The sequence below is a fragment of the Cariama cristata genome, unplaced genomic scaffold (assembly GCF_000690535.1).
Source record: "Cariama cristata isolate BGI_N322 unplaced genomic scaffold, ASM69053v1 scaffold29382, whole genome shotgun sequence".
NCBI lineage: Eukaryota > Metazoa > Chordata > Aves > Cariamiformes > Cariamidae > Cariama > Cariama cristata.
Genome location: NW_009605091.1, coordinates 49,494 through 65,474, shown reverse-complemented (window position 1 = coordinate 65,474; position 15,981 = coordinate 49,494). Strand labels below are relative to the sequence as shown.

The following is a 15,981-nucleotide window of genomic DNA, read 5'->3' as shown; positions in this document are numbered from 1 at the left end:
ATCATACATCTAACATTAAGCAGACAACTATTGTGAAGACTTTTTATTAAGTTGATAAGGTTTTTATTAATACTGTATCATTTATATCCCTTTACCCAAAAAAGCTAGCTCCTCTCCACATCATGAGCCTGAAGAAAGGAAAAAAAACTTTTAGATACTCCTAAAATTGCTGAAAATACCTTCCCTCTGTGTCATGACTTGATGTGCTAACACGGAAGTGACCAAAGGTTTATTCTCCTGTCTTCATTTCAGTATTTGCATTAGCCACTGTGTTACCCTGATAAGTCTCATTTAGAGAGCCTGCTTTACTCCCCACATTGACATCTATCCCAAATTTTGCATTTTGCTCCTCCATTACATTCTCACAGTCTCCTGCCTTCAACTCCCACCTACTTCTGTTAGACAGCAACAGGAACAGGAGCTGAACACTGAACAACAGACAACTAGGAGTTATACATTGACACATATATACATGTATACATATATATGTAACTGTTTTCATATAGTTTTGGTTTCTTTATAAGTTCTCATACTTCTTTCAGCATTTCATTTGTTCACCTGACACCTTAAAATAATTCCAGTTGCCCATTCTAACAGCCAAGCTGAGCTCTCTACCATTGGTCCTCCATCAAGAACAGAGAACATTTTCAGGCAGTGCTCCTTAGTCACAGCCGCACACAGTGGTCTTTCAGCACAGGTGCACAGAAGGTACAGAAAGGCTAAATTCTATCCTACCTTGCAGATTCTGGTTGTAAGCAAGTGAGATAAAGGCTGGCTCATCTCAGGTTTACCACTAGACTCAGCACAGAGAATCATGCACTCCGGACTGGATCTTCAAGTGGAATAAATCTATACTGTTTAATCAAAGGGCCCAAGTGAATACAGTTGTCTACCCAGTGTGAAATGGTCCTTGAATTCTGCTGCTCTTCAGCTGTTTGCTTTCAACATAATGCTGCTTTCTAAAAAAATATAGCAACAACAGGAGAAACTAGGCAAATCTCTCTCCCACGCCACTTCTTGACGACTTTGAAAATGACTAAACAGATTGCCCTCAAATTTCTAAAATAGTTCACTTGCGGACTGAGGCTGAGGGAGACAGAAGGCTCAAATGAAAAATGAAGTGCATCCTTAATGATGTTTTTTCTTGCCCCACTGTAACAGAAATAAAACTAAAAAGATGTTGTTTAGAGAAAGTTTTGAGATGCTGACGTTAAACCATAAACACAATGGAATGCAGTTTTAGGGCTGATGTTTATGGCCCCATTTTCAGCTGTGCTGAGCAGCTGCCACTTTCATTTTCATTTCAGCTGAGGTTGTTGGTCCTGAGCATTGCTGAAAATCAGACCATTAGTTATCATCCTATACTATATTCTCCAGGTAGAGGGGCATAAATCATGTAGTGTTGTATGTCATATTAGACCTATTCTGAGTCCTTTTCAATATCCAAGTACAGCAGAATGAGCTAAGGACACAGTCACAGTCTTAATACTCCAAAATCTATTGTTTTTTCTGATTTATGTAAGATCACCTCCATGTTCTTCAATAAGCCTCCAAAACAAAAGAATCCTTGAAAACAACAACATTAAAAATTTTTTGCCTTGTTGCTAATGAAATCAAGTAAAACTCTTTGCAGGTGTTTAGAAAGTAAGAATATTATGCTAAAATGGGCCCCATTGAAGTTCAACAGTCTTCAAGCTTTTTTGTGTCACTGGATGTGTTGAAGTTGCAACATTACTGAAGTGTAGCTGAAATACAGTACTGTATATTTCTGCAAAACGCCACTGCAAGGTGCATGCAGTCAATGCGCGGTAAGTAAGAACACAATGCCTTATAAACTGCAGGGCTCAAGCAAGTGTGATTGTATAACTCATTATTGCATAAATCGTTATTGTAATAGCTTCATTATATGGGGCTTTTTTAAGAGTATATCTCCAACAGCTTCTCTTCCAATGCAGAATAATCCAGAAATCCTAATCCTCCACTGCTTGTTTTTCAACAAACTTAAGTACAGTCATCTTTTATCTCTCCATGGATGGGAGAGAAAAAGGTATTGAAAAAAATGAGAGTTCAGCTTCCTCGTGGTTGAAAACCAAACAATATCAAAGATTTTGAAACTCATTTCATGTTATGGCAAGCTCATGAGACTCACCACAATATCCCAACACTCACCCATTACATAAAGCCGGACAACCTAGCCACCTGAGTAAACAGCAATCACTATATGGTGGTAAGGGAGGTGCAATCTACACCAAGTAACACAGACTGCATTATTAGAGAACAACTAGGGAAGGAGAAGGCAGAATTCACATCAGTGAAGTGGTGAACTGGCCACCTGATAGTAGTTGTGGTTGTCCTTCACTCCACCACCAGGCAGGCAGCCAGCTCTGTTGTGGGGATTTTGCAGTTGGGCAAGGCCAAGGTAATCAGCTCTCACAGCTCCAACGACAATGATTTATGACACCACAGACACTTCGTCTTTTTCAGTTGCTTACACATATGAACCCAGAACCAACTCTACACATCCTCCAGTCTACACAAAATCTCCTAAACTCCAGAAAATGCGGCTACCGTGTCAACTTTTCTTTCACATCACAGCACCATGGAAGACATTACAGTTTTACACACATGGGCTACCAGTGCACACTGACTTAGGTGCTGCATGAGCTTTTCCTTATCCTAACACCCTATCAACAGGTAAGTACCACTGTACCTGCAAATGCAATTTGCACAACATAGCTCACAGGAAGCATCTGGGACCTCAGCTTGTCTTGGAATCTGAATCTGCTAGGGAGAAGACAGCTTGGAAGTAGCCTAGCAAACTTGTCAGCAGACAAGGACAGTCAGTATCATTAGGTCACCTCCACCACACAACACTGCATTTTTAAACACTAAAATCATTGACTATTTTGACATTTATAGAAAGACTTGCAACTACAGAGAAGATAAATGCTAGACCTGTTTAGATTTAAAAGAGTGTATTACTTGCACACTTTTGTAAGAAGCCAAATTCCGAACTCGTGATCTACACAGGGTATCTGAGAGAGCCTAAAGGTCAGGGTCAGCATCGCAGGTGGTCCTCCTGAGTGTATAAAAATTGATGTGTCTTAGACAGATTTCAGGCTCAGCCTTTGTACATGATGGTATTTAAAAAGAGTAGACGTATGAATGCATACACATACCACCAATATACTCATACTGTGGGAGCACCAGAAGGCCCCCAGTAGAGAGTATGTGTGACAAACACATAATAGAAGCCAGCTTTTACAGGTAGAAAACTGAGGTATAGACAAAGTCTTTAATTATTTCTGGTCAAAATTATTTGGAAGGGCAAGGAATCTAATTCCTGAATTTTTGCCTAGTACCCTCACAATGTGATCATCCTCCTGTAGAGTCTGCATTGTAAGAAGACAACTTTAATCTATATGTGTTTGTGTGTTACTTCTGGCATTTGGTGCTCAGAGAATGCAAGTCCCCTGCTAATCCTGAGAGGTATTCTGCTAGATTGGGTGCCAGAAGTTCCAGGCTCTGTCATCTCCACTGATCACGTCTCTACTGATCAAAGCTAGTCAAAGTTATATCTTACAGTTTTCAATACGCAAGACTTCACAGTGCATAATCTCCTGAGGTTCCATTATTGAGCAGAACTATTTCTCACTAACACATTATTCCTGAATTTAATTTTATTTTTGCATCTTCACATAGTAAGATATGCTTTACAGTCCAACAACTGAATTATAAATCTCAGTCCATACTGTGGACAAAGAGTGTAGAATTTCACATTTATTCTGAATGCTGCTTTCTTAGAGGAATGCATGGAAAGTAACCAAACGGGCTATTTTTGGACACTCAATTAAGAAGGAGAGAGAGAGGAGTTCAGGGAAAGAAACACCCATGCTGATTTTAATCAAGTTTTGTTGACTAGGTAAAGGAGATATAAAACATCTCGTCAGGGAAAGAATTAGATTGCCAAATTTCAGCTAAATGAGCGTTTTAACAACTTGGCTAAAACCCTCATTTATGAAGGAAACCCTGATAGCCAAAGAATAAAAGAATCTAATTCAACACACATAAACAGTTCCCATTTCATTTGATAACCAAACTGTTAACACACAGCCTGTTACCCAATCAACAAGGGTAAGTGTTCCAGGGGAAAAAAAGCCAGCACAAAAGAAAAAAATCCACTTCTCAAATCTTTCATCTTCATTAGGCTTGCTTTGTTCTTTGTTAATGTCATAGTGATTAGCTTTCGATAAATCCAAAGGCCTTTTGCACAATTTCAAAGACTTCAGTGGTATTCAAAGGACTTTTGCCATCTTACTAACTTGTTGGAGAAAGACCGGCTACAACTCTACCTCGATAAACCCCATTCAACACTGCCACAGCATCAGCACAAAGTTCCTGATAATCATCATCTGAGCAAAGTTTAAAAGTCTTTAAAGGCCTTTTATTTCAGGATTGTATATTGCTGCTGTTTTGGTTATAAGCTGCGTCTCAGCAGATAAGACAAGTTTCCAGGGAACACTGGGAGAGCTGAATCTTTTTGTCTGCTTCAGGCCCCCCCATGCAGCACAGCAGTGCGAGCTGGACAGGGACACTCATCCCTGCATGGGGGAAACTACCTGTTAGTCAAAAAACAGGAGTGAGAATCAGCTCTGACACCTTCCCATTCCAATTAGTCACCTTTGTCATAAGAAGAAAGGATAGGTCATCTTGAAGGCATTTTTAGCTGCTTACAAGCAATGGCAGGCCAGTGCTTTGGTATGCTTCAACTGCCACTGATTTAAAGGTCCCACACCAGCAGCGTAAGCCAGAGTTGCCGCAACACGTAGCTCTACATCAGGCCAGCAGAGACTGGTGACTGGAAAATCCCTTTGCTTCCACTGCGATCAAGGGCAGAGAACCTGACCACCCACCGACGCCAGTGCTCAGTCCCCCACACAGCCATATCCCACTCTGCAGAGGAAGTCAAAAGAAAGAAAAATGTCTAAGAGATCCTTTAGTCTAACCTGAATGCTGGCCATAACCTCAGTATGAGCTTCAGCGGCTCCATGCCAACATGTGCTATCTGAAAAAGCATCCTCATCCATAATCATCTTCAAGAGTTATGTTCTAAATATTAATATCCCATATGCCTTTCAATGGTCCTCCCATAAATAACCAGGGAGGATTGAATTAGACATTACTGACATTTCTACCATTAAAAAAACAAACACACAAAAAAATCCAACAACAATAAAAAACAAATGAGGGAAGCCTTCTAAACCTTCATCAAGCACCAAAAATAAAAAGGCACAAATATAATTGAGTAGAAGCTTCTCAAGTAATCTTGAAACAATAAGCAAAAACAACGCATTACAGAACAGGCCACATGTCTACATTTGCTGTTTGGGAACCCATCAAAATGCAATACCAGCAGATGCTGCATCTGTAACAGAAGCAGTCCTTACAATGACTAAATTACAATAAATGCAGCATTAATGGCTTCACATTCCCCTTCCTCCTAAAGCTTGTATGTAAACAAACATGGCTCAAACATAGCCAACTTCAGACAGGACTGAAAAAGCCTGGCTGAACACAGCCGCACAGATCACTACTGCAAAACTAGTTGGCAGGGGGAATCCTTCCTCCGAGATTCAGATTTCTGAAGGCATTTGCACACCAACAGATACAAATGTTGTTCCTAACTTCCAAAGTCAAGACAAGTCAGGTCAAGAAATTTAGCTGCATCCTCAAGATTCTTAAAAACCTTGGAAAAATCTAGCTCTGGGTTTTGCTAAATGGACAGTTTCTAACTGTCACTTTAAAAAGCCACATTCAAGTCTGCGGAACAGGTCAGACTGGCTCTGTAAATCAGTAATCCATCCTCCTCCTCCAGTCTCTGGATCTCTTCCATCTCTTCACGCACAGCTATAAATTATCCTTCACTCTTTATAGAGCTTTAAAACAAAACCACATTCCTCCTATGAGACAGTGAAAAACAGAAATAAGGCTTACGGTGCTGGGTTCACCCTGTCACCTTGGCAAGTTTTTCTTACAAGAAGCTTTAATCACTGAGCCCAACAGATAGAAACTAATCAGAACGCTGTATTAACATTTAATGAAGGGACTGGGAAAAAATGACTCAAATGGAAGATTTTGAAGCAATCTCCAGGTAAGGAGGTCCCACAGTACCAACAAATTAAATGTGTGAGTAGATGTGTGAAGACCTTGGTGGATGCTGCCATCTCCTGGCACCTTCTCCGGTTTGCAAACTGTTATCCTTAAGCAAAAGGTACCTGCACATCTTGGTTAAACAAGGCCATTTTTATCCAGTTATTTGCCATACTGTTTCTAAAGGCAGAAAGAACCACAGAGCATTATCACTATGCTCTCCTCCTCTGCATGAGCTGTATCATCAGTGGATGAATAAATTTTTCTGCAAAGGTTTGTTTCCATGTCACCATTTTCTATCAATATTAACTTGAACATGCACTCAGCTATCTTCACTATGATCCAAATCAAGTGATTATTACAACAGGATTAAATTCATTATGAACAGTATGGCTCTGTCCACCTTGATAAACACATATAACGACATATATGATATGGCAGGCCAATATTTTTAATATTGAGACATAACAGAAACCCATTTAAAAGAATAAATCCATTTAAAAGAAACCCATTTAAAAGACTATAAACCAAGATTAATAGCAGTTCTCAATTTAAAGTGAATGATGTACATCAGCTTCTCTGAAAAGAAACTTGGGCAATTTTGACAGAAAAGTTGAGTGAGAAGAAATTTTTCAAGAAAGACAAGAGAAGTATAAGTAACTTTTATTGGGCATTGATTCAAGAGTTCTCAGCAAGTGGTTTACACCACTACAAGGTGAAATCAGCTGACAGTCCCGCAAGGCAAGACCTTTGATGCTGGCTCCAGCAGTTCCTGTTAACCCACCCCAACCACTTGTGCCCCTGGTGCCTTAGCTCCGTGACTCTGATTTCAGCAAAGACTATGCCCTCTTCCCGCACCCTGGAGTCCATGCCAACACCACCTTTGACATTGTTGTCAAAGGACTGCAATCAAATACATGCGGAAAAGATGACATTTCTACAAGCCTGCATTGCCACTGAGGTGCTCTTACCACTGAACTACATCCTTGGTGAGTTGGACTGGACTTCCCATTCAATTTAGACTATTCACATAATTGCCATTTCATCTCATGTGCATGTATACCTGTGCTGCTCAGGTGACCTGGTTTCTATCATTCCTACACTCAAAAGAAACTCCATTGAGCATCTAGTGCTTAAATAATCCCAAAGCTAGAAGTATGTTTCATGCAGGATTTTAACAACAGTTTAGAACAAAACTCTGATCAGAGCTGATCCATTTTACAGCTTAAACCCTGCACTTTCACTCTTGCAGAAAGAAGAAAGCAAACCCTATAAGAAAGCCAGAGGAGTTTTCCAGTGGGACATGAATCTGGGATGCACATCAGATTGCTGCCCAAAGCAGCTAGCTAGTGGACAGCTTTATCTCTGTGACTTGTCCATCACTAGAACACATGCTAAAGAGCATAAATGCTCACATTCCACTGACTTCAAAGAGAAGGCCATTCTGAAGAGCTTTACTGAATGACAGCCTTTATATGAGCAACAATTTGGCTTAATGAATGAAGCACACTACAAGTCAGAAAAGGTATGTTTGGTTCTGCCATTATCTTTGAGCTCATTGCTTCAACCTATTGAATTGGCCAGCCTGTTCTCACCCTTCACTTTCATCCAGAAGAACTTCAGGGTACAGATGACCTTTTGGAGCAACACCAGTAGTCTGTGCACTGCCTTGGAAGACACAGTAAAAAGCTGAACCCCTGCTTATGGCCAATTTTATAGAATCACAGAAGGTAAACATTAAGGCTGCCATCTTACCTGTATTATCTTCATGCATTTAGTACAGTTAATTCAGTGTTAAAGACAATCACCTCACCAGATTTACTGTCATATCTTGGCCAAGGCATCTAGTAACTCTAGTTTAGTCTGTTCAGCTAAGTAAAACAGAATTATCACAGATTTTTCCTTACAAATTCTGCACTGTGATTACGTACATGTTCATGATGTTTCACAAGCAACGTACTGTGATTTATCTATTGTCTGCCGCAGTATCTGAGACTAACAGGTGATTTGATATTCGCATATATATTTTGTGATTATTTTAGCAATATCGATCTCACCCAAGAAGTGTAATACAATAGACTTATACTACATTTCTTGTGTGTGCATATATGTATGCAGGGGCACACATCTTTCCGTTTAACATCCTCATACAGCAAGCGTTAATAGTTTTGGTACTGATTACCCAGTTTAGAAATCACAGAACCGGAGCTACTAAACACATGGAGAACAATATTAAAGGTGCGTGTTTTGGTTGAGCACAATCCATAAGTCAATATTCAGTTCAAAGAGACTTTTCTCCTGGTGATTAGAATATTGAAAAGGTTAGGTGTGTTCATGAGAAATGCACAGCTGTGCAGTCCCAATCCAGCATGTGAAAGGCTGATCGAGCAAATTGCAGCCCGCTCCCACACAGACAGAAGATTTGGGTGCGTTCTACACGTGGCACATGCACTGAAAAGACTAAAAAAAAATTTGGGAAAGTCTTTGTTACTTTGAGGCATTCAATTTTCACCTAACCTTACAGCCTCTCTTTATAAATATAAAACTTTAAAATAACTTGGGTCATTTTGCTGTAACCAGAGCTAAAAAAAGAATCTTTTACTGAACTTTTTCTAAGACGCTGCTGGCTCTGTGAAGATGAGAATAAAACTCAGCAGCTTGGATCTTAGCTGGTGGCTTCGTATCTAAATCTCCTGCTAAGGATCTGGCTCAGCTCTTTTAGGTGAAATCAAGCCCTTCTGACACTAACAGCAGAACTCCCACTGTCTCCAAAGAAGAGAATTTCTCTTTCCAATTTTTCAGCTGAGTATTTGGTTCCACTTTATTACTTCAATGTTTTGGGAATGTCTGAGCCAGTGGCTTCAGGCTGTCAAATGCCGGACACACAGGAGACATTATCACCTATCCAGATTTCTGATGTCCCATGTCCTACCACCAAACACTAAACCCTTTCTTCAGCACATCCCTCCTGTGCCTTAAGTAATTGTGTGAGAGTACACACATATCTGATGTGTTAGATCACGTCTCCAGGATGTGCACAGTAGTAGGGGAATGACAATGCAGGTATATGAAATTAGCAGATGTCTTCCACTGGGTCTCCTTTAGCAGTGGGTCTTTCAGGGTGGCTCCCCTTCAGTCCATAGTCTGGTAGTAGGGTCTAGGTTGCTTTATGGTATTAGTAGGTCTTAAAGAACTTCAAAGCACATTAATGAAAATTAGGCTAAGTAATGTCAAGTGGAAACAGGATTAAAGGAAATGGTACTACTTGAGACTGTGTCAGAAGTCAGAGGTGTCAGAGTCTCTGAAAGGTAACAAAAGCTGGATGACTGATTGTGATTCTTAGGAATATGGAATTTAGGACTTACACATCCTGACTTCTTTCTCTCAAGTTTATAAGAATTAGGTTTACAAGTATTCACCTATATGTTTTGTTTACTGAACAACTGTATTGCCTCACTTTTTTTTTTTAACTTACTTACTGGAGTATTGAAACTCCTTTAAGTTTGTTTTAAATTCCTGATTTCTCTAGGGCAACTGTCTTGAATTTTCTTAGTCCCCAGATCGTTACCTGGCCTTAACAAGTCGCAATGGCATCCCTTCACAACATGGCTCAGTAGTGACCCACCGAGTCACAAATCAGACTGACCAGTGACATCTGGCACATGAAACCTCAAAGAAAAAGAGAAAGCACAGCACTGCTCACACAAGGTACAAGCTCAACTGCAGAAGAGCAAAAGGAGACACCCACATGAAGGACACTTCTGCTCACTGTCTGAGACTTGACCCATGCAAGATTCCACTGCAGAAATCTCCATGGTACACATCAAGCTGATTTACAGAAGGAAAAGATGGTTATAAACAGCGATCAATCCTGATGTACAATAGCTCAAACTGTGACAGAAATTGTATCATTAGCCAACAACAGAATGCCTAAAAGATTCATGAGTTTTGTTTATGCTTGTACTTATTATTCCACTCCAGATATCTTTATCATGGAACCTTAAACAAAATCAGATCATGGCAACTTGTGACGCTGTTGATAATCCATACCATGAGTAATCTTCCTGTGTTGCAAGAGCACAGATAAGTGTTCAGTAAGCTTTCCCCAATTGATTTAAAGTTAGCTCATGCATCTGCCTGCCTGTTCATAAATCTTTGACGTGTATGTCTGGCTGGTGTGTTATGCCTGACATGTGAACTGTGTAAAATACAGTTCACAGGTTTTTATTACAGCAGTATCTTTAATATCTCCACCAGTATTTTACACTTCATAGATACTGCTCTCCAGTCACAGCATATCACTTCTGTTCAACCCAAATGTTCTTCCAGCTCTCACTCTACTGTGCCAACTGTACTCTCCATATTACAAGTTTTCCTGACGGGGATTTCCTTTCCAGAGGCAGAAAGGACCTAAGCTCAGGTTCAACATTCAGTATAGCGTGACACCTCTTCACCTGAAAATTTTTCTCCTGAAAATCCCTGAGCAGATGAAGTTTGGTTGGAGAAGGAAGCTCATCAGAGTGCTTGATGCCCTTTCCTGACTCTCCATCAGCCTAGCTAGTCTACTAGGAGCATCTCTCACTGTAAGCAGAGAGGAAAAGGGAACCGTCTCTTAGGTGGGAGTACTGGTTGCCTCTTAAAAATTAGCTATTATTAGCCAATATTAACTACACAATAAAGCCAGCTGGCTTCAGCCAAGCCAAAATGTTGCTGCAGTATGGAGGCAGCAGCATAGAGCAGAGCAGTTAAGACACATTGGCCCACTGCCTTTAAAGGGATGATGCTCTTTGCCACACAGGCTTATCAGGTTTCTACACTATGAGCTACTGCTAAAACCAATGAAAAGATCCAAATTACATTCAGTCTTAGATGGAAAACAGTATCAGTATCTGTCCTGGTGGACCACTGTTTATATTTTGACACTGGTTTTGACATAATTAGAAATAAGTACAGGCTTGATAGCTCCTGTTTGCTCTTACTCTGAAATGAGTGCAGGCTGTGACAGGAGCTGGAAAGTGAAAGCAGCACCCTGGGAATACTAAGGAGCTGTCTGCATACAGAAGTTGCACTGCTGTAAAGGTAACTCAATCCAGTTAGAGCAAGTCTTTTTTCAGGGATTCCCTAACATATAGGGATTTATAACTGACTCTTGTAAATTTTCACACTCATACTTCCAAGCATAAGTCAAAAGAAGTAATCCTGCACAGACTTAACCAAATCAGTCGGAAAAAAAAAGCACTTTTCATTCCACTGACACAGCTTGGACACAGACCAGTTATAGTATGGATTAGGTACGAAGTTCACAGCTTCTTGCAATCAGGAAAAAATCCAAGGCTGTCCCATTTCATAAACTTGGTATTATCTGCTCTATTCCAGGTTGTCAAGAGTTGTATTTTATTTTTAAGGACGCTTATCAGTCTTAAAAGATATTAAATTGCTCTTTTGGGGAGCTGCATCACTATTCTGCCTCAACATAAAGGACCAGAAAATAACCAGACAAATTGCAAGATCTTCCTTCTCCTCTTGGACATTCTGCTCCATCAAAAAGGGAAAAGACTTCCTCAAACTTTTATTAAAATTTTAGTCAAAAGACAAGAGTGCAATAGCAGAATGCTGCAATCTGCTTATAATCACAATGTACTAGCATGACACCAACATACAAGTTTGTCCTTCCTCAAGTTTCTACAGAGCACAGAGATGCCTTGGACCACATGCTGGCTGGCAGAGATCAATACATTGAAATTAGCACCATAGAAACATTTTTTCAGGAAGTCTAGAGCCTGCAGGTAAAAAAAAGGAATGCCAACTCCTGAATTAGAGCAGTTTAGAGTATCTGTCCTAGCACTTGCACATAGAATTCTCTGATCAAGCTCAATTACTACCTTGCATTCAGTTCCACTCTAAAAGCTTTACTCTGTATATGGCTGCCTGAGCCAGCAAAGAAGAATATTTGACCGTTCACAACACTACTCCAAAAATCAAGGGCAAACAAGAGCATAGAGATAAAGGAATCGAAGGATTTTCAGTGTAAATATGGTGGGTATTTAAGAGCAGTGTTTGCCCTGGCTGCCATGACTACAGCAGATTCAAGATTCAACAGCACAGCTGAAATTAAGGTTAGATGCTCTCTTGAACTCACCTACTCGTGTCCTGTAGCTCAGAAAACTCTCCTTGCAACCCTTGGCTACAACAATACAGCATGACACAACAGTGCACATCCAGTTCTCCCCATTCAGACCCGGTGTGAGATCTTCTACCTACTATGGCATTCTGAATTAGCAGGCTGTATAGTACTTGGTTAGGCAGCACACAATCACTTGTTTAATTGACATTCTTACCTCTGCAGCTAAGTAGTTTCCAGTTGCCAAATGCTTAAATCTAAACAAGCTATTCCACTGTCCTGCCCCTCCCCGGCAAGGGTCATGATGGACAACCTAAAAGAAGAAGTATGGATTTTAATCATGCTCCTCAAGATCATACTTAGATCACTGACTTCTCTTACAGCTTATTCCAAATAAAAATATGTAAACTATATAATTATAAACAGTCTACCACAGAGAAGAATTCTGTGCTCACACTAAGCCCACCATAGATAACTATTTACAATTATTTTTTGCCAGGTGCCAGGAAATATTCCTCCTGTTACTTTCCATGTTTTCATTAATCTACTCCCTGCAAACATGATGAGCCAAATTTTGCTTTAAAGTGACACAGTGTAAATCTGGAGCTCAAGAAAGTAAGTGCAGCTGCTGTACACTTAAGTAGGCACTACTTTAAAGCAAAACTCAAGCTCTCTTACATTGTTTCACCACTTATACCAGCTCTATTTTTGACAACACTAGGGGCTTCTGATAAATTTTTGTTCAAGTGATAAAATATCCTCGGATCATTTGAAATATTCCAGGTTATTTCTTTTTCCCCTTGACTGAGCTGTAGGTCATTTGCTACTTTCAAACCTAGGAGTGCCTGTCTCTCTTATAGAGTAGTCTCAAATAACCACAAGTGCAATATACTCTATTCCATATAGTCTTTACTCAAGTCAAAAATCAACCACTTGCCTGAGTGAGGACCCCTGTTTTAAACACACAAAGTTTGTTCAGCACATAAGAACTTTCAGGTATAGGAGTTACATTACCGTAATAGCAATGTTTTGAGAAATACCAGTTTCCAATGTTCCTCAGCTAAACAAAAATGTATTTGCTAGTCATCTGCTCAAAATCACCTCCATTCAGCAACAACACCTTTATTCAGCCTAACTTTAAACAGATGTTGATGTGCCCTGTTGCAGAAGAATGGACTCAATCACATCTTTGAGATTTGTCAGTCATGAATTTCAATTTTCTATATTGCACATGAAGTCAAATATAAACACTCAGAACTCAGGATACATAAGTGTCATTCATTGGCTTTGATAAAATCGCATCATTTACGTCAAGTCTGAATTTGATTCTTCGTCATTTTAGTGCAGGTAAATATAGTAAGAAAACATCCTCTCTCTACACACACAGCAATAAAGCATCTCTTCAGTGTTCATCCTACACAAACTGCTTCATGAAATAATAATAGTTATGGGGAGGTGTACGATGATATCAAGAGGCTATGAATGATTCATGCTGTGGTAAAGTATTTTTACTGAACCCTGGCCTTCAGGTCTTAAAATATTTATAAAAGGAAAAAAATACCTCTATTTCCCACAGTGCTTTAGAACTTGTTGCAGAAGTGGCTGACTGACGTAATGTAGTGCGAAGGAAAATATGTTGTTTCTTCTCATATTCGTCACAGGTCAGAAACTTCTCTTGCTCTGCATGAAACAGCCTAACAACATCTCCCTAAAGTAATATGAAAAAGAATCTTTATTAAGTGGCAGACAAAGCTGCTAGACTCATCCTTTATAGCTGTACTAGCTCCAGTGTGGTCAACATAGCTGATGTGAAGAAAACATTTATTAGTTTCCTATTGCTGAAGCAGGTACCAAGTGCAGAGCATACAACCTCAGCACTGAGTCTGGAAATCAAATGAGATAATTCAGTCCTGCAGGAGATCCATGCACTTTTGTGAAAACAGAACTTGTTTCAAAGCACAGCAGTGAACAGTGGGCAACAATTAACCTAAAGGTGATTTTTCATTCTAGCTAACTTTACCAAATGGATTTTTTTTATTTCTAATCTCTCCTGGTATTTAGGGAAAGTGAACAGATTTTTCTAACATCATATTATCTCATCTCTTCTACTCTGCAACCTAAACCAATGCCCCATCTCAATTTCTCCTGCTGGCATAGTTTTTGCTTCCTTCTGCCCCTCCCCAAGGCTTGAAACACTATCCCCAAATGGGTCTACACAGATATACCATTTTCACTTTCAAATTCTTCCTCAAAACTGCTGGTACCTTGATACGTACTGAAAAATAGCCAGTTGACAACAACTTATTAAAGTACAAGTGAGGACAAATGAAATTTTTTTAAAATGAAAATGCAAATGATCTCAGGGAGTGATCTGGAGACACTAAGTTGTGCAATTCCTCAGCATTTAAAGCTACATTGTCTTATTACAGCTATTGTCATCTTTCATGCCTCACTCCCTTCTGTAAGCTTGTTATATCTGCTTTTAGCATCTTGGCAAAAACTGAAGAGTCACAGTTGTTCTGTACAGAGCCCTCATCATTCTGGGCTTGAACTTCATCTTTTCTCACGGATCCTCAGTTGTCTCTGGGAGAGGAAAGGGGCTGGAAGCTAGCACAGTCCAAACAATTTCACTTAGTGAGACAGTAACACAAAGGAAAAATATTCTGGCTGTTGAAGGACAGCAGTGAGGGATCCTCAACAGCTCCATGAAGTCCTCATTTCTTCTTTTATTCACCATGTAATATTTCTCTACAGTCAAATATGGCTTGATTTTTCAGATTCAAAAACAATAAAAAAAAAATCATACTTACTCCTTTCAGTACATCATCTCGATAACTACTGAATTTCATGAACAAAGTTATTTTCCAGCTTGTGTTACAGTTGACAGCATTTACCTTTGGGGAAAAACAAACAAACCAACCAACCACAATTATAGTCTTAAGGGGTGTTCTTTTCTTTTTGAGATATTCTATTCTTCTAAAAGACCACACCGCATCTAGGATGGCAGGGGACATGGCCTAGCTACATATTTGTACAGTTCCTAAAACGGGTTCTGAAGCTCTCAAGTGTTAATAATGGTGTTGATGTTGGAGAAGATTCAGTGGGCAAAACGCTACTCTGTCTGTTTACAGCCTACCAAAGATGACCTAAAGAGCTGTTGGAAGAGGACTTACTCTTACACCAGTGAGAGTTTCAGATACTCAAGCAAACTGCACCAAGAACAAGTATATTTAATCTTGGGGTTTTTTGAGGCCAGTGTAATACTGGCATCTAGCCCATGACAGGCTCATGGTGGGTTCTGGTTACCAGTAAAGAACAATGTATAATGCATCTCAGATCAGCAGTTACCCCTCCTCCCTCCACTGAACTCACCTCTTTGCAGCCAGGGTTATCTAGAAGCTCAATGTTGCTGGCATGTAGAGGCTGCCCTGCATTGACTGGCATGAGAACAACTTTATCTCCCACAACAACCTAGAAGTCATAAATAAAATGCAATTTAGACCTATGTAATTATTCAATAAAATGAAGTCATGTTACATTTTTAGAAAATTACTCAAATGCTGCATGTTCTAGAAACGGCACTCAGTGAATTTGTTTGCAGACAATTCACATGCCAGCTCTGTTCACTTGTGCCTCTGTAAATGCTTGAGTTCAAGATTTCACGCTAATGAATGCTCACATTCTCAGTAAGCATGCCACCTGGTTCAGCA

General features: G+C 39.8%; 1 protein-coding gene across 1 annotated transcript in view; it reads right to left on the bottom strand.

Moving 5' to 3' along the window:
• LOC104158238 (inositol 1,4,5-trisphosphate receptor type 2) overlaps positions 1 to 15,981 on the bottom strand; it is a gene marked incomplete at both ends in the record, with an annotated part of 55,845 nt that overhangs the window by 22,161 nt on the left and 17,703 nt on the right. The window contains 4 exons of the mRNA XM_009695828.1: positions 12,489 to 12,584; positions 13,833 to 13,979; positions 15,082 to 15,165; positions 15,644 to 15,742. Of these exons, the coding sequence (XP_009694130.1) occupies positions 12,489 to 12,584; positions 13,833 to 13,979; positions 15,082 to 15,165; positions 15,644 to 15,742 (426 nt within the window). The remainder of the gene's footprint in view (positions 1 to 12,488; positions 12,585 to 13,832; positions 13,980 to 15,081; positions 15,166 to 15,643; positions 15,743 to 15,981) is intronic.